A 23,869-nucleotide genomic window follows, 5' to 3' on the forward strand; every position below is an offset into this window, starting at 1 on the left:
TGCTGGCCTAAATAAAACGTCATGACGGTTGTGGTGATTCAAAGATTATTTATACAGTGCAATGCATTGGTGCATTATTTTTTTAAAAACTACAAGGGGAAAAAGATTGGTGCAACTTGATTCACAAATAGATAATCCCCCAATCGACTTTGTACATTCTTTCATGTGCATATAATTATCTTTAAATGCAAATGTGATCCTTCAGGCACAGATTTTATACAGTCTTAGCTTTACACATTAAATTGTATATATAGAATCATTTAAATATTGTTAAAAATATTAATTGTGCCAATATTTTTTCTTCATAAAACTATTCTTTTGTCAATCGCAATTCGATTTCCACAGGCCCACACAAATTCTTCCAGTTATTTGTTCAAGTTTTTCCATTTCAGACGTCTGAGCCACTTTCTGAATGGAAGCCAATTTAGTATGTAGTTCTCCTTGTGTTTTAAGTCTTCACAGAGTTCAAAGCCCGCTTGAGGCCTTAAGTTTCCAAAGGAGCGCGCAGAGGAATGCAGCCATCCATCTCCAGAGACTCTGGCCAGCCTTCATATTTATTATTGGTTTTACTGTTCTTCATTCGCTGAAAAAGAGAGCACAAAGTCAGACGGTAAAATCCCTGCTTAATGATTTCATAATTGTGAAAGATACCCCCTCAAGTTGTTCAGAATAATATATATATATATATATATATATATATATATATATATATATATATATATATATATATATATATATATATATATATATATATATATATATATATATATATATATATATATATATATATAATTTTTTGCTGTTTATTCAGATTATTGATATGGATTCACATATTAAATAGATCAGTTATTGACATATAAAATGAAATGTATATTGATTTAAAAATGAAACAACACTTACTGTATGGTTTGAAGGATATTGGCAAGACTGAAAATGACTAGTACTAGTATTTTGGTGCTGCAGTGTGATCCTTAAATAGGGTATTTTAATATGTCATAAACTGATTCTTGCTCTAAATATGCCAATTTTTTGTTGTATATAAATTAGTGTTACTATAAATAACATTTAAGCAGATGTCATCTGTAAATCATGGGGAAAGCAATTCAAAATGGTTAATTTTTTGCTGATAAAACAAAACTAAAAAAGTACAAATGTATATTAGACTTTTTATTGATCAACTCATACATGATTATAGGTTTATTTAGGTTTAAAAGGGATAGTTCAGCCAAAAATGACAATTTACACACTATTACTCATCCACAAATGCTTCCAAACATTTATGAGTATTATTTATCTGTTGAACATATTTAAAAAAAAATGTTAGATACCTGTAAACATTGACTAACATAGTAGGAAAAACAAATACCATGGAAGTCAATGGATACAGGTTTCCAATATTTTTGTATTCAACAAAAAAGAAACTTATAAAAGTTTTCAGATTTAAGAGAACTGTCCCTTTGATAAAATACATAAACATTATTAATAAGCATTTCTTTCCATAAGTCATACCTGTTCAAATGGGCTCTTATTCTCGATTCCTTTGGCTCCAACAAACACCCAGCTGTCCCTGAAACTCAGCTCCTTCGCTGCTGTACTTCCCAGTTCCTCAAATAACCGCCTAGCCTCATCATTTAACCTGGGAATGAATTCAGTACTCTGATTTAGGACTTGTAGAAATGAGGATTAAACACTGCATGAAAAGAACCCATAATATGCTCTCAATTCAGAAAGACCAGGGGCCTCATGCACAAAGACCTTGCATTGAATTCATACTAAAACATGTGCGTACGCAGTAAAAAAAAAAATCTGATGTATGAAACACTGCGTATGCGGAATCCCTTGCATATTCTCTTTGTACATCCGAATTAACGTGAAACTGAGCGTACGTGTCTCCTCCCCGGTATTAACATGGTAAATATGACTTTACTTTGGCAAAACCAAACAAAAAAGCAAAAGTAAGCAAAAAGAGAAACTTCACAGAATGTGAACAGGAGGTGCTCCTATCGGAGGTAGACCGGAGAAAAAACAGTGTTATTTGCAAGTTTGTCCTCCTGAATTAATAAAAAAAATAAATAAATAAAAAGATATATATTATATATAAAAATAAAAAAAAAGTGTGAGAGTTTAGCTGACGTGGTTAACGCAGTGGGGTCTGAACATCGCACTGTGAATGAATTTTTAAAAAAATGGTCCGATGTAAAGGTGCAGGTTAAGAGGAGAACAGTGGCGCACCGTCAAAGTGTGGACCGAACAGGCGGGGGAACAGGGGATGCTGAACTAACACCCTTTGCGGAGAGAGTTGCCTCAATTGTGGGCGACACTTTACTGTCTGGAGTAGTATCCGTGTCTGTGGGAGACACAGATGTATTAGAGGAACACTCTGTTAGGGCAGTATAGCAGCACCCCTTCGCTCTTATCAAGGCAGCGTCACTGGCATTTCATCTGCCCAATCACATTCGATCACTGCAAATTGCGCTTTAATGTTTGGCTGGTCAACTGCATGGTATGGAAACCTTTTATACCTGCTAGATATGCAGATGATTCCGTCCCATACAGCTGGCATTGCACGGCTCAAAGATGACTGGCTTAACCCTGAGCGGTCAGCCAGTTCCCTTTGGAAAGAACCAGTTGCCAGGATACTTTGTTGGTGCGATACTTTGTAGTGTGCAATTTAACATAATTGACTCTAGGAATCGCCAATGGAAACACACACAAACAAACACACACTAGATATACACGTACGCCAGATCTGAAGTTGGCGCGGACCAACGCACATTCTCATGCTAATTTCATCGTTAGTAAATCCAAACGTGAGTGTAAAATCTGCCGTACACTAAGTTTTTGTACGTACGCAGTGTTGATACATGAGGTCACAGATCACCAAGCGACAATAATCAAGAGTTGTGAAAATAGACTTACTTAGTGGCCGGGTCATCAAAAGAGGCGACAAATACTAATGTTCCCTCATGGAGAGGACGAATAAACTTCAGCAACTCTGAAACCTCTGGCAAGCAGAAAGAAAACAATCCTCTTCATGAATCATTTCTAACAGAGAAAACTTCAATCCTTCAAATGTCAACTTACCTCCTGCCCACATATCAAAAGCTCTTATTTCCAAAACATCTCCAGTGACCCCTGAGGAAAGAGAAGAATTTAGACTGATCATCAGTGAAACCATTTTAAAGTACATTCAGAAATATATCAGTAGAGAAGAACGGTTTACCATTTACTAAAGCAATATTGAGCCCTCTGCCGACGTTGTTTTTAGCACTGCTGAGGATACTGTAAAGCCAAACAAGTATAAAACGATAAGCATCTCAAAACCACATTTCTGAAGAGCACTATTTTAAATATGAATAGAAATAGACTTAATTCTTAGGTAAAAGTTAGAGGGAGAAATCAGAAAATGAAATATGAACAAAACACAGGCATGGAAAGAGAAACCATCGCCTACTTGCATCACGTTCCCCAATAAGATTATGAGTCTGGAAGTGATGGCAATGAGAAAAACAAAGATGACATGATGAATAGCAATGGAGGCAGAATAAGAAATAGCGAGAAAGGTTGCATGCAGAAGTTATTGTGCAGAGATGGTCATGCGAGCTCATTAAAGAGACACAGCGGCAATCAAAAAGGTCAGACAACTTGCATTTTGTCCTCCAGACAGATTTTGGGGCCGATGACATTGGCAGCACCAGAGGTCAGACGGAAGGCGAGATGTTTGGGGGGACAAGGTGCTGACAGGCCACATTTGTACTTGTGTGGTCGTGGTTCTGCAGGAGAGAAGGTTATCGATGTGATCAGATTACATGGTTTTCTGGAAAATGTCAAAATGCATGTTTTTAATGCAAAGTCCTTTTACCTGGAGTGGGTTCTTCTTGCGCACCTAGAAATGATTAAAAAAAAGTTGTGAATGATCAATAAACCACTGAGACTGATATTGTACAATATATTCTAGTGATCAACCTTTTTTATGCACATGATTGGTATCGGACATGTTGCTTTATCTTTAAATAAGCTTTCATTTAAAACCAATATAATGGCTTGTTGACAATTGATTACGAATGTATGAGAACATTTATGCTATAAGTTTGTGTGTCTAGTTGTTATAAGCTGTAAACAGTGGATGGATGGACGGATAGATAAATAGTGGATAAGTGGATGGATGAAAGATAAGTGGATGGATGAATGGATGGACAGATTGTCATATGGATGGATGGACAAACGATCGGATGGTCAAATGGTCAGATGGATGGATGAACGGTCGGATGGATGGAAGGACAAATGGTCAGATGGATGGATGGACAAAAGGACAGATGGATAGGTGGATGAACAAACGGTCGGATGGATGGGCAAACGGTCGGATGGATGGGCAAACGGTCGGTAGGATGGTAGAATGAATGGGCAGCGGTCAGATGGATGGGCAAACGGTCGGATAGATGGATGGTCGGATGGACGGACAGACAGAAGGATGGATGGACGGACGAAAGCACAAAGACTGATGAGAGGACAGACAGATAAATAGTAGAAAGAGACAGATAAGTGGATGGATGGATGGACAAACGGTCATAAGGATGGATGGATGGATGGACGGACGAACAGATGGATAGACGGACAGACAGAAAGAGGGATGGACGAACGCACAAAGACTGATGAGAGGACAGACAGATATTTAGTGGAAAGAAACAGATAAGTGGATGGATGGATGGACAAACGGTCATTTGGATGGATGGAAGGGTCAACAGAGACTGATGAGTGGATAGACATAAATAGTGGAAAGAGACAGATAAGTGTATAGATGGATGGATGGATGGATCAACAGAGACTGATGAGTGGACAGACAGATAAATAGTGGAAAGAGATAAGTGTACAGATTGATGGATGGATGGAAGCAAAACTGCAAGTGTAGTTTTTGTTAACATTAGAATGTAACCCGTTTAATTTAATAATTGCATTAAAATATATATAATTACACACATTCATCTTGATGTCATTCTGGTTAATAATGATATATACCAAAATGATACTGTTAGGCATATTTAGTGCACAAACCATTTGATGACAAGTCAAAACGTCTCTATTTAAGGGTCACAATTCAGCACTACAATAATAAATAATAAGGGTGGATGAATATATCGATATGCATAGTATCGCAATATTTTTCATGCCAATACTGCATTAATACATAAGATGCCAGAATTGACATTTCAACCAATATTGTTTTGTTGGAAACCAAAGAGTCATGTATGTGTAATACCGGCGCAAATTGATTTGCTCCAACACAACCTGAGCACACATGAGAGGCAATGAGCAGCTCTCATTATGTGCAGTGAAGAGATTGTGGGATGTAAAGCTGACATCATTCAGGTTGTTCAGTGAATTTATGCAGGCATATTGTGGGTTTTAATGCTATGAAGTACATTTGCTCATCTTTGTTAGAGTATAATCAAGATTTACGTGTGATGATTATCTGTTATGTATAATGAATAACACTTTGTGAGAGTTTCAGTACTTCCCCTTGCTAATTTTTGCTGCACTCCGTGTTTGCAAATTGTGATCAAATTAATTAATGATTAAAATTATTGTGTGGTTGATACTATTTGTTCACTATATGGTCTGACACACATAGTACTTAGTCAGGTTTCCATACACATGACAGGATGGTAGTATTATTTACTTACTGTATATTTAAAGTTTCTAAAATGATGATACATTTGTTTCTTTCAAAATAACACACAGAGTTTTAAAGTTGTATATACTCCATTTTAATAGGAAGACTATTCCCTTGCCTACTGAAACTGTTCATAAAATCTCTTAAATCTCAAATCCCCAAATTTCAGCTACTGGTCTGGTTTCTGTGTTCTGACCAACACCCGGGAGGGACTGCTACATAACAACTGACCCAACAATAGAAGTCAATACATTCCTTTAAAAGAGATAGTTCACCCAAAACTAACAATTTTGTCATCATTTACTCACCTTTCACTTGTTCCAAACCTGTTTGAGTTTATTTCTTCTGTTAAACACAAAAGAAGATATTTTGAAGAAAGCTGTAAACCTGTAACCACTGGTTTCAATAGTCATTGTTTACCCTACTAATCCTACTTTATCTCCAAACTATCTTCTTTAGTGTTCAACAGAATAAAAAAATTTATAAAGGTTTGAAACCACTTGATGAGTATTTACTGCATACATTTACATTTTTTGTGAAGTCATAGCTGAAAAATAAAACCAATTTCTATACAGCCGACTAGTGCTGGTCTTGAGTTTTCTTGTGGTGAGTGAGGTCACCTTCATTGCAGAAAGGTGCATCCAACATTTATGACAGTTTTTCATTAGAGTAGATCAGTTAGTCTGCTTGATAATCCTAACATGCACTGAAGCAATTAAACTGAAGTGAGATAAACAAACTGAGAAATGTTTCTGTTAAGTTAAAACAAATGCTGCCAAAGTTGTCCTTTAGTGACAATTTGAAGTTGAAAAAGTTAATAAATTTCAATATGTTAAATAATATATATGCAGTACTGCAATAATATTGTATCATGATGCATCTATCATGATAATATGGGACTGGGGAATGATTCCCACCCATATTAATTACAATTAATTGTAATTTTAAATGTGTAATATTTTCCATAATCCTTTAAACCACTAGGTGGTTAATTAACCATTTATCAGTACAGCGATTTTAATCAATTTAAGTATAACATCTTGCATGATGTTATTTTTTGACATCTTATTCTGTCTTAAAAGAATATATGATTTATTTTGTCTGGCCAAAAAGATCACAACAAATGAAAGATTAGTTATTTCTGATTTCTATTAGTCATTTCTGAGAGAAAAAAAAAAAACTGAAATTACTATATTTTTATTTACAATTTAGAAGAAATGACATCAGACATTTATGGAATAAAACAAATTTTAACAATTTACTCAAACTGATAGCTAATAAATCTAGAGAAACTGGGAACTGGTCTTGAAGTGGTGTTATACATAGACATATACATATATCCATCCATCCATCCATATATATATATATATACACATCTATATCTATATATATATCTATATCTATATATATATATCTATATATATATATATATATATATCTATATATATATATATATATATATATATCTATATATATATATATATATATATATATCTATATATATATATATATATATATATATATATATATATATATAAATCTATATCTATATCTATATATATATATAAATCTATATCTATATATCTATATCTATCTATCTATCTATCTATCTATCTATCTATCTATCTATCTATCTATCTATCTATCTATCTATATATATATATATATATATATATATATATATATATATATTCACACACCTGCCATTTTTAGGTACACCTTAATAGTACCGGTTTGAACCCCCTTTTGCCTTCAGAACTGCCTTAATCCTTCATGGCATAGATTCAACAAGGTACTGGAAATATTCCTCAGAGATTTGGTCCATATTGACATTATATGATGCATTTGCTGCAGATTTGTCAGCTGTACATCTATAATGTTCCCATTCCACAACATCCCAAAGGTTCTCTATTGGATTGATTTCTGGTGACCAGCCTGACATGATTCATGCTTTATGACATGACGCGTTATCCTGCTGGAAGAAGCCATCAGAAGATGGGTACACTGTGGTCATAAAGGGATGGACATGGTCTGACACAATACTCAGATAGGCTGTGGCGGTGACATGATGCTCTTTTGGTACTAATGGGCCCAAAATGTGCCAAGAAAATACCCCTTACACCATTACAACTCCACCACCAGCCTGAACCGTTGATACAAGGCAGAATGGATCCATGCTTTCATGTTGTTGACGCCAAATTCTGACCCTACCAGGCAACGTTTTTCCAGTCTTCTATTGTCCAATTTTGGTGAGCCTGTGCGAATTGTAGCCTCAGTTTCCTGATCTTAGCTAACAGGAGTGGCACCCAGTGTGGTCTTCCGCCTCAAGGTTTGATGTGTTGTGCATTCAGAGATGCTCTTTAGCACACCTTGGTTGTAATAAGTGGTTATTTGAGTTACTGTTGCCTTTCTCAGCTCAAACCAGTCTGGCCATTCCCCTCTGACATCAACAAGGCATTTGCACCCACAGAACTGACGCTTACTGGATATTTTCTCTTTTTCGAACCATTCTCTGTAAACGAGATAGTTGTGCGTGAAAATGCCACTAGATCAGCAGTTTTTGAAATACTCAAACCAGCCCGTCCGGCATCAACAACCATGCCACGTTCAAAGTCAAGTCACTTAAATCACCTTTCTTCCCCATTCTGATGCTTGGTTTGAACTGCAGCAGATTATCTTGACCATGTCTACATGCTTCAATGCATTGAGTTGCTGCCATGTGATTGGCTGATTAGAAATTTACGTTAACGAGCAGTTGTACCTAATAAAGTGGCCAGTGAGAGTGTATGTATGTATGTATGTATGTATGCATGTATGTATATATATATATATATATATATTATTACAGAATACAGTGGTCAACCAATATACATAACATCCTTACCAATAAAGAGCGATCGTATCAAGGAGTTTCCATCCCCTCCTAGCATGGAATTTGCCAGAAGCCAAGTGAATCCTAAAATAAGAACCAAAGCAATGGCCCGTAATGTCACTGAAAAAAAAACAGGAAGGAAACAGGACATGAATGCCACCATCATAAGGAAATAAACTGTCACACGAGAAGCAAAATTAAAACACACACACACACCTGCAAACCTCATGGTAGAGAGACGTCAAAATCCAGTAAGCAAATGGCCACTTTGATATTCAATTTGAAATAATCTGTTGGGAGAAAACAATAACGTCAAGTTTGCAAAGCAACAAGTTAATGACAAAGATAAACATGAGATTTTTTAGAAAGCACATTCCAAGGAACGTACTTCTAGTGTTGTATTACACAGAGTCTTTCAACAGTTCAAATACACTTTTCAAAAAAGACAATAATAAAAATAAAAGCACAAACTGTGAAGTAGAACATTACAGCAGATGGAGCAAGAATAATAGGGGCATTATGTAAAGAAGGCAAGACAGCGACAAAGAATCAAATACAAAAACAGGACACAGAACTTTATTCAACTGGATAGCTCACAAACAAATGCTCTTTATTTACTTACTAGGGCTGCATGGATTAAAATCAGATATTGCAATATTTTGTTCTAATGCAATAATTATTTCAATAAGAATGCAATTTGACAATAAGATGGCTTAAGTAGCTCTATTTAAAAAAAGAATCATCTTTTATTTAAGGCCGCGTCAGCTTCATCGGCTGTCTTCATCACAAAAACAATTGAATATAATGCAAATATGATAAATACTAAAAATACCATTCAAACAAACACATGTTGTTTACATCACACTTGTTTACAGTATTACATCATACAAATTCTAGCAGAACTTTACTCAATCCTTTCAATCACATCATAAAAAGACTTCTGCTGAAACACAAAATAAGATAGTTTGAAGAATGTTGCAGAATAAATAACTAAAACTGGTTTAAAACAACTTAAGTGTGGGTAGATTTGTTTTTGGGGTGAATTATGCCTTTCAGAATGCAAAAGTTGAACAAACTTAAGTGCAGAGTTGTGATTTGAATTTAGAAAGAAATACTGCAACGTTATGACTGGTGCATTAAAGTAGCAAAAAAAAATACATGTTTCAGCAAATTTATGATGCTAATGAAAGGACAGAGCTAGGCAATATAACACAAAAAAAGAGAAGATGTGAGCCTCAAAGGAAATGGAGAGATCAAAAATAACCACTAGAATGTTCAGTTATGGGCAGATTACTATCAATATCCCTGCTCAGAAATCATTAATAATTTTACCAGGAAGTGAGAGGGTTTCAGTAACCTTAGTTTTGTATAGCGTTTCAGTTGAGCCAACTTTCTCTATAATTCACACAAGCAGGTATTTTAGTGGAAATTCAGGTTTACAGACAGTGTAGCTCAGTAGATTACTCACAAATTATAGTCTGGTAATGAATGCAAATTACATTATAACAATTGTAGTCATTAACATAATCTAGGTTACTCATTTACAGCTTTAACCTAATTTATAACAAATATGTTATTCATTTAAATCATAAATGTGAGTATTTTTTAAATAAAGAAAATTGCACTTTTTACTACCAAATGCAAACAAACGGCACACTACATTAAGTTTTTCCAAACCAGGATAAATGAAAAATCTGCACAAGGTATAGAAGAGATGATAAATATTTAAATCATGAATATAACAATTAAACATCCAAATTTATCAAATTTGTTCACCTGCACGTCAATGATTGTACATGACATTAACCCACACCAGAGAACTGTGAATATGTAAATGTGTTGGTAAATTACTGAAATATTAACTTGAAGTAAATAGATAATAACAAATAAGACTTCAAGTCTATAGTTTGGGACAAGTAAATATGTTGGGACAGAGGGTTTTGGCTCACACATACACAAAATGTTTGTAATCCTCTGCATTTGAGGTAAAGTTGGTTCTTTCAGTGACAACTTGTGTCAAGCTCCATATATTTTTTACCATGGTACTTTGAATATTCGGTCTGAAATGTTAGTACGACTTCAAAACAACATTAGCACTATTTAATTGACTGTGAACAATGATGTACATCAAGACAGTTATTTGTTGCTAATATGAGTTCCCTATTTAGAATTAGCTTAGATTCTTATTATATATATATATATATATATATATATATATATATATATATATATATATATATATATATATATATATATATATGTTTGTGTGTGTGTGTGTGCGTGAATAGTGAATATAAAACCAACTTTACCTCAATTCCTCTGCATCATACAAACAAGCAAAATAAATATGAAAACAAAAGTGCTTTTGTCCGGCAAATCAGAAAAATACATTTGCATGATGAAAATAATTAATAAATTTACTCCTGATAAACCACTAAACCTCAGTAATAATCATAGTATGTATTTTTATAGAGACATTTTGACTGTATATTGTATTTACAAAAAATAAATCTAAAAAACAATCTGAATACAACTACACTCTAAAAAAAGATTGAGTTATTTTTTTAACCCAATGGTTGAGTTAAAAATATTTGGTGCTTTGTTGGGTTATTTATTAATAACTCAACCAGTTCGGTTAAATATTTGGTGCTTTGTTGGGTTATCTTCAACCTTTATTGGATTATTTATTTAATAACTCAACCAGTTGGGTTAAAAAATTTGAATTGCAACAGTCAACTGATTTAACTGACACACAACAGCTGTATTAATGTGTGCGCGTAATGTTGTTGTTTTTTTTGCTTTATAACGTTTATATAAGCTCCAACACAATAATATATATATATATATATATATATATATATATATATATATATACACACGTTTCACCAGCACTCTTAATTATTGATGATACAAACATGTGCTTCGTAGCCGATCTATATTAAATGGATAAAAACGCTGTGCTGGAACTTAAAATGTAGTGGAAATAAAGCATTTTCAATATTTTTAAAAACTGCATGTTATTTATTTACACAACCATAATTATAAAATCAATAGTAGTACTAGTATTAGTAGCATTGGTAATACCAGAATGAAAAAAAAAAACATTTAATCAAAATAACCCAATGCATTGGGTTCAATTTTATAACCCAATGCATTGGGTTAAAATAACCCATAGTTGGGAAGGTGCAACAGTATAATAATCTATATTTGGGTTATATGTTGGGGTATTTTTAACTCAATTATTTTAACTGAGTACTACATTACTGGAATTTTATTATGTAATTCAGATTGCATGTAATAATCAGTTACTACCTACCAATGAAACATCAGATTGATGGATAGGCATGTGTTTAATGTAGAAAGTATGTTAAACCACTCATGCAAATCTGGCAAAGGTGTGGCATTTACGATTTATGATAAGACCAAGAACTAATCCCTGAGGGTTAGTCAGGAAATAAAATGTATAAGGAAATTCTGTCCTGCTGATTATTAGTTTATTGTAATGGATCTACCTCGACTTGAATGGCCAACAATCATTTTAAACTCAGTTTTCCTATTTGCATCACACGACATTAATCTCAAGTCATTAGAGAAACAAACCTCACAGGAATTGCCACCTAGACACCACTGAATATATCAAAACAACAAAAGCAAAACAACTCTTGATAAACTTTAAACCCAATCGCTTTATCAAAACACACATTAAACAAGTGTTCAAAAATAGAAATACCTTCCAAACTGAATTGTGAAGTGACTCTGCAGCAGGTTTGCTTCTTTCTCGTGGTGTGAAACGGACTAATTTACCCGCGTTAAACGCAGCGCCTTCATTTTAACCATAATTTCGCCAGTCGCTTTAGACGGGAAATAAATATTTCGACCACACAAATAAAGTAGCTACAAAATGTCCGTGTTAGTTGTCCGTCCTCTGGGAAGCTGTTCATATGTTGCAAATACACGAATCCCGAAGACTAGCTTCCGGTTTTGTTGGACACGTGGTTCTTGCGTGCACCAGATAGATATGCAAACATATCCGAGGCTCCATTGTTTATTTATATTACATGTAAATTACACATCCGCCATGCAAAAAAGATGTTGTGTAGACTGATTTCGCAAGTTAAGTAGACGTGTTGTATCAGATATTCTTCCATAATGTAAGTTTATCACTTTGTAGAGACGTATTTAAATGCAACTTTACAATAGTAGATGAGTATGGTTTGTTTTAATCAGTGATTCTTGTGCGTATACTGATTTATTTATTGATTTAAAGAATAAATTTGTTGAATTTTAAAAAGCAGCCCGGAACCCTTCTTCATCGTTCGTTGTTAGATCCGGAACATTGCACACATGCATACTGTCATGATGGCCACTCTTACTAAAGCTTTAAAACCAATATTGGGAAGGCAGTTGGCAAATACAGCAAAGGTACGGTGTTTATATTTACATAACATACCTACAGAAATCTTGTGCCATATATAATTAGGAAATTTGTGTACAAATTAGCGTGACATTTTACAAAGACAAGGTCAGAGTTCGCTTGCTGAACAGCAGTTTGTGTACAAGTCTGCATCATACACATCTTTCTTCTCAGTCGTGTTCAACTTTTCACGTGTATAATTTTAATTTAATTTTATTTTTACACATTCGTTCAGTTTCAATTTGTGACCTGCTTCCTATATTGTTTACCATGGTGCTTTGAATATTCGGTCTGAAATCACATGCAAGAATGACTTGAAAACAACATTATCACTCTTTATTTGACTGTGAACAATGTTACACTTTGATCGTAGTTGACTGCGAATATGATTTACCCATGTAGAATTTGCAAAGAATACTTATATGAAATTATATTATTAAGGAGAAAGTCAGAATGTGTGATTATAAAACCAACTTTACCTCAAAATCAATTTGTTTTTGCAGGTCTTTGGCGCTGGAGTCATCAGTCAGAGAGGGAAACCTACATACTCTGTGGGTTATTGTTTACCTGTTTGTCTGTCTGTCTAAAAAAGTATATTTTACTGTACTAACTGGAGCTAAAAACAAAAAAAAAATCTTAAGTTATGACATAAACAACTGCAGATCCTAATTTATTTCATTACTAATCTGTTTATTTTGTATTCTTTGCTTCCTCCGATCCTGTTTTGTCAGAAGGGGCGTATCATAGTAAGTATAAAGCAACATATAAGTAAACAGTAAAACATCAATTCCCATGAGTTGTGTATGTGTATTACAGGCACTGATTATTCATTCGTTATGTCTGTTTGCAGCCTCCTCCTGCTAAATATGGAGGCCGGCATACAGTAACGCTTATTCCTGGAGATGGGATTGGACCAGAGCTGCTCAACCATGTGCGGGAGCTCTTCAGGTTGGTCAAATCAATGCTTTCCACAATTATACAGCATCTTTACCAGCATCTGATAAACAAATATGTCTCCATGCTAAGAATTTCCTGTAAAAACATAGGTTCAGCTGTGTTCCTGTGGATTTTGAAGTTGTTCATGTTAATTCTTCATCAACCAGTGAGGATGACATCAGTAATGCGATCATGGCCATCCGGCGTAACGGAGTTGCTCTTAAGGGTCTGTAAATCCAGCTAATAACTGACATGGTTATGTCAATTCCTTTATTATTAAATGTGCCATTGAATGAAAATCTGGATATACCAGTTTAGTAGATTGAAATGACATGCATTACCATCAGCCTCACACACCATCATTCTGAACAATCACTCTGATGATCAACATGGGATCATTAATATTGCATGCACCAGGGAGCATTTGATTGACCACAATGTTTTCAAATGAGATTAGAACAATGATTAATTTTCCTTTTATTTTTAAGTTTGCCCAAGCTTGTACTACACTTACTATTTATGTTGGAATCTTATTTTGTAAGTGAGACTGGCATTATTGAGCTCTCGAGTAATGGAACCAATCATGGATAATCTCATCACAGCTGATTGTCAGAAGGCAAACTTCAGGAAAGACAGATTATAAATTGATTAAGGGCCCTCTGAAGAGACAAAAGGTCTGTTTAAACTTTGTCATTTGCTAGTTTAACGTGTATATTGTAAAATTTGCAACAAACACATGTAGACTGCTAAAAATAAGTGTTTATGCATCTTATTGTTATATTACTCAGCTCCTACTGTTAATTTTTGTTTTTTTTTTTCACTTCAAAAATTCATCTGTTTGTGTGAAAATTGATATTAATTGCTAACTCTAATTTCATATATAATATTTATATTTAACAAGGAATTTAATCAATTTGTTTACAGTTTTTTTGACAACTGTGAAGTATGCTTGTTTTTTATGTGTGTATTTCGCATAGAACATTGTGAGTGTCAGACAGAGCTCATTAATATTCATGACCGTTCCAAATAGGGTCAAAACTGAGCTTTTCAAACAATTTCTATGCTTAAAATGAGCATAATAAAAAATAAATGAGCATATAAATCTGTTTCTGGAGAATTGTTCCCTCTATCCAAGCCACAGACTGTAGATATCAAAAAACTATTTGACATATTGAGACAATGCACTCTATGGCACCTTTAATAAGATTTTTGAGAAGCTATTTAATTAATTTCATCTCTTTATTTATTTATTTTTCCTAGGTAACATTGAAACCAATCACACAATGCCTCCTAACCACAAATCAAGAAACAATCTTCTACGGTAAGGCAGGAAGATGAATATTTTGACAACCAATCTATTAATAATACTCCCCATGAGATGTTTATGCTTCTGTATGCTAAAGTTGTTGAGCTTCTCAGCTTGAGTTTAATAACTGATGTCATAGTGCCTTAGATTTGGCTTCCTGCTTGTAAATGTGTGTCTAGACTGATTCACTTTAGTTCATTCTCAGCACAGCTGTCATTCTATCTTTCTCTCTCAGCACGAGTCTGGATCTGTATGCCAATGTGATGCACTGCCAGTCACTTCCTGGAGTCCAGACGCGCCACAAAAACATTGACATCATCATCATCAGGGAGAACACAGAGGGCGAGTACAGCAGTCTTGAGCATGAGGTCAGGAGTTTAGCACACCTTCTCACACAGCTCCACATTTTTCTAACATTTTTTCTCATCACAATGTGTCAAGATGTATATATGTGTAAGTTTATTAATGTAGACAATAAAAATTATTATTCTATTGGATATATTCATTGCAACCAATAATTATTCTCTGTTAAAAAGTTTAAGGTTGGTCAAATTCTCCAAGAGCCACATGGGCAGAGCTGAGCTCCAGCTACTCCTTGCGTAAAACATGCTGGATGAGTTGGTGATTCATTCATGTGCAGCGACCCCCTGCTAAATAAAGGGACTAAGCCGAAGGAAAATGAATGAATGAAATTCTTCTAATTCTTAAATTAACTTAATTTAGTGTCCTTGCTACATGTATGTACTACAGTAATAACAGTAAATTATGCATATTAACATACCTGTACAATTTGGTATTCGATTTACAGTTGTTATAAGTACATCATTTAAACTTAGTTCTTAAAATACACACACTAGAATAGTATAACCATTTAAAATATTGTAAAACCAGTAATATTTTCAAATTCAAATATTACAATTTTATCCTATTTTAATATATTATGTAATGGAGGCCAGTGGTAATGTAATTTATTCCTATCAAAGTCATTTAAATGTGTAGATTTGTTTTATGCATTGTATTTTTTCAATATATTTTTGATAGATAGATTAGATTAGATTTAGATTCAACTTTAATGTCATTAAACATGTACAAGTACAAGGCAACGGAATGCAGTTTAGTTCTAAACAGGAGTGCAATAGCAGCAAGTGCAGGATATAGGTATAAGTTATAAAGTGCAATTATAGAAAAACTATGGGTAATGTTTACAGATAGATGTACTATCAACATTATATACAGGTTTTTTAAGCTATGAACAGATTAACAATAGATGACTATATGTATAGATTGCTATTAATAATCAGAAGTATGCAGATATATGTGAACATAATTACAAATGCATATGTGCAGTGGGTATTTACAATTCAAAATGAATTAATATAATGTAGTGCTATGAATATGTGCAATTTTTAAATGTGCAAATATTAAATAGTGCAGTGATAATGGGGAGTATACGCTATGATAGATAGATAATTTTATTTTGTTATTTTTTATTAAAAAAACTTCTAACTGTTATTTAGACACTCTAAATGTAAATGATATAAAAAGATACTCAATTAGCTGTTCAATTTATGAATGACACCTTGAATTCACTCCCAAACTTCTGTAAGGTTTGAAGCTTACGCTACAGTTCTGAATGAATAATCTGAAACAGAAAGCAGTAGACGGATGGCGTGTTTAAAGCAATTATTTATCTGACTCCATTGTAATTAAAGTTATCAACATTGATAAAGAGAAAGAATCTCAAAGCCTTAATGCAGGCAAAGTTGTTTATAAAGTTACATGTTTAAATCTACAGACTGTAGAATGAAACAAACTAACATACTGTATAAAGAAACTTAGCTGTAACATGAACTTCTGTGTAACAAAGACTGTGAAACTACCTTTGTTAGCATATGAGGCTACGCACCAGTGTGCAGAAGCAGAGTAAAAGTCATTCTCCCTAATCAAGTTACCTTTCCTTCTTATACCCTGAGCAAAGCATTGTGAAACGAGTGAAAACCAACCCCCAAAACCAGCTGAACATGAAAGCAAAGTTGAGGAGATAAAGTGTGGGAGAAGTATATTAACATATCTCCTCAGGCCATGACTCAACAATAGTAAATAGATTATATATTGAAACACATCAATCTGTCTAATGATTTCATTAATACAACGCTTAAGTCATAAACTGTCAAATGACACCAAACATAGCAAAGTTATATGAAGGAAGATCAAAAACAGATGAATTGTGAATGGTGAAAGGCAGCTGTGATGAACTGTGGCATGCCAGGAGGCCACAATCCCGTGCTTGGAATGTTTCTGTAGTCCTTTAATAGCACAGAAGAAATAGTGTATGATATTTTCTCAGCTTACAATTACTATGTCCTTTAATCGCATATAAAATCATTTCATGCTCTATTTTGATCTGTAAATAATGCTAATATCCTGTGTGTTTCAGAGTGCGTCAGGAGTTGTAGAGTGTCTGAAAATCATCACACGGAACAACTCTCTCCGCATCGCTGACTATGCCTTCAAACTGGCCCGAGAGAAAGGCCGCCGCAGGGTCACAGCTGTCCACAAGGCTAACATCATGTTAGTTGTGCTACTACTTGACATCTTTACTATTATTTGTGTCACAGTCAAGAATGTCACTGGTCTCATAATGCGTTCTCGCTCTCTCCTTTACCAGGAAACTGGGGGATGGGCTGTTCTTGCAGTGCTGTAAAGAAGTGGCCTCTGGATATCCAGACATTGAGTTTGAAAATATGATTGTAGACAACACCACAATGCAGGTGAAGTATAATAATAATAATAATAATAAATAAGTGCAGCAGTGTATTTATTGTGATTTATATTTATTTTTTTCAGCTTGTTTCTAAGCCTTACCAGTTTGATGTCATGGTTATGCCCAATCTGTATGGCAATGTGGTCAGCAATGTGTGTGCCGGGCTGGTTGGCGGACCTGGTCTAGTTCCTGGTGCAAATTATGGCCGAGACTACGCTGTGTTTGAGACGGTTTGTAAAAAAAAAAAAAAAACCAGGGACAATTAGCGCACATTCATTTGTTTGGCAGGTTTAAAGGAATAATTAATTGGAAAATGAAAGTTCTGTTGTCCTTTTATCACCTCTTCCAAACCTGTTTGAGTTTCCTTCTTCTGTTGAACACAGAAGAACATGTTTTGGAAACCGGTAGCCATTCAACAGGAAAAATAAACTTGTAAAGGTTTGGAATGATTTAAGGGAGAGTAAATTTTCATTTTTTCTAAACTATACTTTTACATTAAAATAGCGGCCAGCAAAGTCTCAGTCTGCCTAATATAGCTACTTATTTACAATGTGTAGACTTCTTGAGAATATAAACCTCTGAATGGCATACTGATAGTAGTCAACAGGCAATAAACTGGGTTAAGGGAAAATATTTTGATATATTAAAAAATTTAACTACCTTTAAATAGTTAGAGAGATGCTAAGTTGTAAAAAAAATGTTAATAATATACTGTAGTTTGAGATTTATAGATATTTTCTGTATATTATGGATTTATATTATGGTTAAGCTGCTTTGACACAATCTACATTGTAAAAGCACTATATAAATAAACAAATTGAATTGATTTCTAACTATCATTTTGCAAGGTAAGTTAGTAGGGCTAAACATTTTGTCTTCAACTGTATATATTTATATTTTCAGAATGCATTATGAGGCCTTGGTCTCTGCTCATACTTGATGACTTTTGTTGACATTTTAGTCGTTTAAAAACAATATATAGATCCTTTTCACATTTCCTGGTTTCTCAGTAGTGGAAATCGTCATAGTTGGGTAAACTCAGAGCGCAGTGAAAAGGAAAATGCAACAAATAATTTGTTTACAATCTTATTTGCTCAAATAATAAAAGGAAAACTTCACGATGATGTTATAAAGATGTTCAGAACAAGGGAAAAAAATAGTGTGAGACTGATGATGGCAGACAGAGGCTGAGAATAACGTCAAATTTACTTTCAGCTTCATAGACGCTGCATTAGAAACCCCTCGCACAATCGGGAATTCGTTTTTTGTCATTTGAAGCAAAGTTAATATATTATGTACAGAAATACATCTAAATGTTCGGATGTTTTTAAAAAAAATAAATATTGAAAACTTTTAAGGACTTACGATACTGATGACCTTTAAACACGTCATAACAGGTTTCTAAAAAGGGTCCATTGTCTGGGAAGGTCATGTAAATAATATTAATAATAATAATACAGAAATCAGTTAATGAGCTGTCAGTACTTTTCAGATATTTTACTGATTTATTTCTGTATATCATTTCATATGTCTGAAACCAATTAGTAGAATAAACCTGTGAAAACGTATATGAATTGTGAGATGGGCAACTACTGTTTATTGGATATTTGGTAGCAATTTTCATATATGATTTTTTTTTATTGTTAATATTAGTATTTATGTTAATGTATTTACTCGGATGAAATAACAATGAATAAAAATATTTTTACAGTACTTTTTCATCTTTGTTCATGTTAAAAATGAAAATACAGTTGTTTATTGTTAGTACTCACAATGCATTAACTAATGTTAACAAGCATGAATTTTGATGTTAATAGTGCATTAGTAAATATTATAACAAGTTTTGTTCATTATTAGTTCATGTTAGTAAATATAGGAACTAATGAAGCCTTATTGTTAAGTGTAATCGGATTTGCATCAGAATTATTAACAATAGGCATATTTTAAAGGAATTATGTGTTTATGCTGTATATTTAAGTGACTGACTGGCATTAAATTGGCTCTAACAGGCCACCAGGAATACAGGAAAGAGCATTGCCAACAGGAACATCGCCAACCCCACTGCCATGCTGCTTGCCAGCTGCCTCATGTTAGATCATCTCAAGTAAGTGATGAATGTTTTTTTCATTTATATAAATGTCAGATCTTATGATGTTATTCACTTATATTTTACTTTCTAGTTTTTTGTCAGCTTTTATCTGAAGAGCACTGTTTTACAGACAGAATTTCTCTGTTTTATTAAATCAGCTAAATATGCACAGCATTTTTAAGCAGTTTTGTGTCATCTTTTCTTCTTCAGGCTTCATGACTATGCCAACATGATCCGAAGTGCAATTCTCACTACCATGAATGAGACCAGGGTCAGTCACATACTTTCTCTTATGTTCACACAAGCTGTTTTACACATTTTAGGGTTGGTCTAGTGCTTCTTGTATGGCAGGTTTTAGATCACAGTTAACTTGATTGACAAGGATACTCTAGGGTCTAATTACCTGCCTGTCTAGCTACTATATATATATATATATATATATATATATATATATATATATATATATATATATATATATATATATATATATATATATATATATTATTTATTTATTTATTTATTTATTTATTTATTTATAATTATTATTATTTTTTAATTCGTTGGTAAAGTTACACTACTGTTTAAAAGTTTAGATATTTTTACAGTTCAACATACTTTGTTTTTTATATATATATTTATATATATATATATATATATATATATATATATATATATATATATATATATATATATATATATATATATATATATAATATAAAGGGTTCACCTTTAATTGAGATAGGATAGTGGAGATTTCAGACAGAAAAGTATTGGGGGCAGAGAGAAGGGAAGGGTTGGCAAAGGACCTCAAGCCGGGAATCGAACTCGGGTCACCGTGAGCACCATGGTGCTATATGTCAGCGCATTTAACCACTAGGCTGTTGATGCAGACGTGTTTTATTATATTTTAAAATGTAATTTATTACTGTGAATGAAAATCTGAATCTTCAGCTCCTTTACTCTAGCCTTTAGTATCTCAATGTTTCAATTTAAATAATTCTAATATGATGATTCGCTCCTAAATCTTTTTCATTTTAATGTTGAGAAGTACTGCGCTGGTAAACCAAGATACACTCACTGGCCACTTCATTAGGTACACCCACCCAACTGCTTATTAACACAAATTATTAAATAAGCCAATCACATGGCAGAAACTCAATGCATGTAGACATGGTCAAGACAATCTGCTGCAGTTCAAACCGAGCATCGGAATGGGGAGCATTTAAGTGACTCTGAACATGGCTTGGTTGTTGCTGCCAAACAGGCTGGTCTGAGTATTTCAGAAACTACTGATCTACTGAGATTTTCACACACAACCATCTCTAGGGTTTACAGAGAATGGTCTGAAAAAGAGAAAATATCCAGTGAGTGGCAGTTCTGTGGGTGCAAATGCCTTGTTGATGCCAGAGGTCAGAGGAGAATAGTCAGACTGGTTCACACTGATAGAAAGGCAACAGTAACTCAAATAACCACTCGTTACAATCGAGGTATGCAGCCAATAAATCTGCAGCAACTGCGTGATGTTATCATGTCAATATGGTCAAAATTTCTGAGAAATATTTCCAGTACCTTGTTGAATCTGTCATGAAGGATTAAGGCAGTTCTGAAGGCAAAAGGGGTCCAACCCGGTATTAGTAAGGTGTACCTAATAAAGTGGCCGGTGAGTGTAGATTTAAGCAAAATATTACATCAGATAAGTCTTCTGTCACTTATTCAGCAAAGATATGTTTAAAAAAAATATTACTAAACCCAAACCTTAGATCTGCAAAATAAATTTGCTTGATATTTTTCTCTATTTAAGTATTATACATTTTTTATAAGTCAATTTAAGTAGATTTTTTTCCGATTGTACTACAAAAAAAGATTTTTCTGCTTGCATTTTTTTTTATTGTACAAACGTTGCTCAAATATCAACATTAGTCAACTTGGTCCCACATATCTGTAGTATTTTATTTTTAAGATGTCGATATTTATTTATTTCTTTTGCTAATATGATGTGTCCTATTGCAGTTGCACACAGTTGACATTGGAGGGCAGGGCACTACATCAGAAGTGGTTCAGTCCATCATGAGGATCATTCAGAGCGGTGGTCCACTCACCAAGGAGATCTAAACCCAATCTCTCCACTCCTGTTTGGTACTGTGCACATTACTTCTTGCACATTATGGTTTTTTCCATTCACACGCAAGAGTAACACATTTAACTGTAAAGTAAACTGTAGTTTCCTCTTTGGTAGAGCTGTTAATATTTTCTCAGCTTTCTTAGAAATATGCTTGCAGATTATTACATCCGCATAGCTGTTTTTTCAATGCTATAATATATATAATTTTACTTTCAGATGCATCAACTTCTTAAGGACACCTGCACTTCAATTTATGACTTAATAACGTTGCTTTCATGTGAAATAAGAGATTTATTCCTGAATCTAGCAGTCTTGACATGGAGATGGTCTCACATCAACTTTATTCTACGATTCATTTGAAATGCAACGTCAGCATTGTGTGTTTGTGGTGTTTCTTGGTCTTTTCATGGGAACTGCTGTGTTATTCGAGTTATCATATTGTGTCTTAATGGTTCTATTATTTTAAAGCTTTGCTAATGCTGTATTTATGATGAGGGTCTTCCATCAGGATTCTGTTTCTGCTTGCACAACTTCATTCCACATTTCTCAATTCTTATAAAGTTCTACTATTTTGGGTTCATCATTTTTGTTTGCTTTAATGAACTTCACGAACAAAGCAACTGTTTATTTCACTAATTATATTTGTGTCCTCAACAGCCTACAGATTTTTTTTTTGTCTACTGCTTCATACATTAGTTTGAATATCTTCTTTTATATGCAAGTTCTCATCTGACACACGGTCATCTTTTTGAGTTAAGCACTTTTTCTATCAAACATGAAAGGTAATGTAGTTATACAGTTGTTTTGATTAACATGAGTATACTGTAAAGCAGTGTTTCTCAACCTTTTAACTCCTAAGCCATAACGGTCCAATATTTTGAATATCATTTTTATTCTGGCTAGCTGAAATATAACAGAGTTTGGCAAAACTAAATCTATATTGATGTATTCTCTTTAAAAATAGTTCTGAAAAGTGCATTAATTTTGGGAGCAAACTATGGTTTAAAAAATACTATCATATTTAATCAAGTTTCTATCTTCTGTTGAGCACAAAGATTGTTCTGAAAAATAACTGTTAACCAGGCAGTTTATGGTAAACATGCACTTCCCCGTAATTATTATTACAAAGCAGCTTTACAAAAGCTGTAAATGTTCATCAAATAGACTCATTGACAAATCCTGAATGTCTAAATTGTAATCCAGACACATGAATAAAATGGTTACCCTCTTTAAAATACATTGTTTGTTGTCATGTGACACTGATAATCCCTCAACATGCATTTTTGGGCATTTTGTTTTTCACATGCCAAACTCAGATTAAGGCCGTACTGTTGGCTTGATTTAAAAGTTTGTTCTATATAGTATGAATAAAATGCAGGTGACTATTATATCCACAATGTTGTTACTGTCGTGTCACCTATTTTTCCCTATTTGGATTTTAAGAAAATCATGAACCAAACCAACCATTCATGAGGTGAATCACAGCATTACAAATTTAGATTTGAAAAAATATACATAATCAAACAAAGGCTGACAATTTGACAGCATTAATGTGGCAAAAACTACAATCTGCTGAAGCATGTTAAGTAGCAAAAGCTTTAAATTTAAAGCTGGTGGTTGTGTCTATAGAAAAACTATAAATTTCAAGATTATGTCATAAGAAATGGATATGCAGTGCTCAGCATATATAAGCAC

The 23,869-nt window shown here is 33.7% G+C and overlaps 2 protein-coding genes across 2 annotated transcripts; one reads left to right on the top strand and one right to left on the bottom strand.

Annotated features, from left to right (window-relative positions):
* Positions 1–28: 28 nt before the first annotated feature.
* On the bottom strand, positions 29–12,522 carry fam3a (FAM3 metabolism regulating signaling molecule A). Its single transcript, XM_056448740.1, has 10 exons — positions 12,274–12,522; positions 8,760–8,833; positions 8,556–8,663; positions 3,863–3,886; positions 3,650–3,773; positions 3,224–3,282; positions 3,085–3,135; positions 2,920–3,004; positions 1,510–1,636; positions 29–583 (listed from the first exon to the last, which is right to left on the bottom strand). Exons 2-10 carry the CDS (start codon positions 8,770–8,772, stop codon positions 485–487), a joined length of 690 nt encoding a protein of 229 aa, XP_056304715.1. The 5' UTR covers positions 8,773–8,833; positions 12,274–12,522; the 3' UTR covers positions 29–484.
* Positions 12,523–12,875: 353 nt separating this feature from the next.
* idh3g (isocitrate dehydrogenase (NAD(+)) 3 non-catalytic subunit gamma) lies at positions 12,876–23,562 on the top strand. The gene is made up of 14 exons (XM_056448741.1): positions 12,876–12,969; positions 13,453–13,508; positions 13,692–13,703; positions 13,808–13,905; positions 14,004–14,119; positions 15,154–15,214; positions 15,435–15,567; positions 17,637–17,770; positions 17,868–17,970; positions 18,047–18,193; positions 19,973–20,067; positions 20,263–20,323; positions 22,063–22,188; positions 22,391–23,562. Exons 1-13 carry the CDS (start codon positions 12,888–12,890, stop codon positions 22,162–22,164), a joined length of 1,200 nt encoding a protein of 399 aa, XP_056304716.1. The 5' UTR covers positions 12,876–12,887; the 3' UTR covers positions 22,165–22,188; positions 22,391–23,562.
* Positions 23,563–23,869: the final 307 nt, after the last annotated feature.

The sequence above is a fragment of the Danio aesculapii genome, chromosome 23 (genome assembly GCF_903798145.1).
Source record: "Danio aesculapii chromosome 23, fDanAes4.1, whole genome shotgun sequence".
NCBI classification, from domain to species: Eukaryota; Metazoa; Chordata; class Actinopteri; order Cypriniformes; family Danionidae; genus Danio; species Danio aesculapii.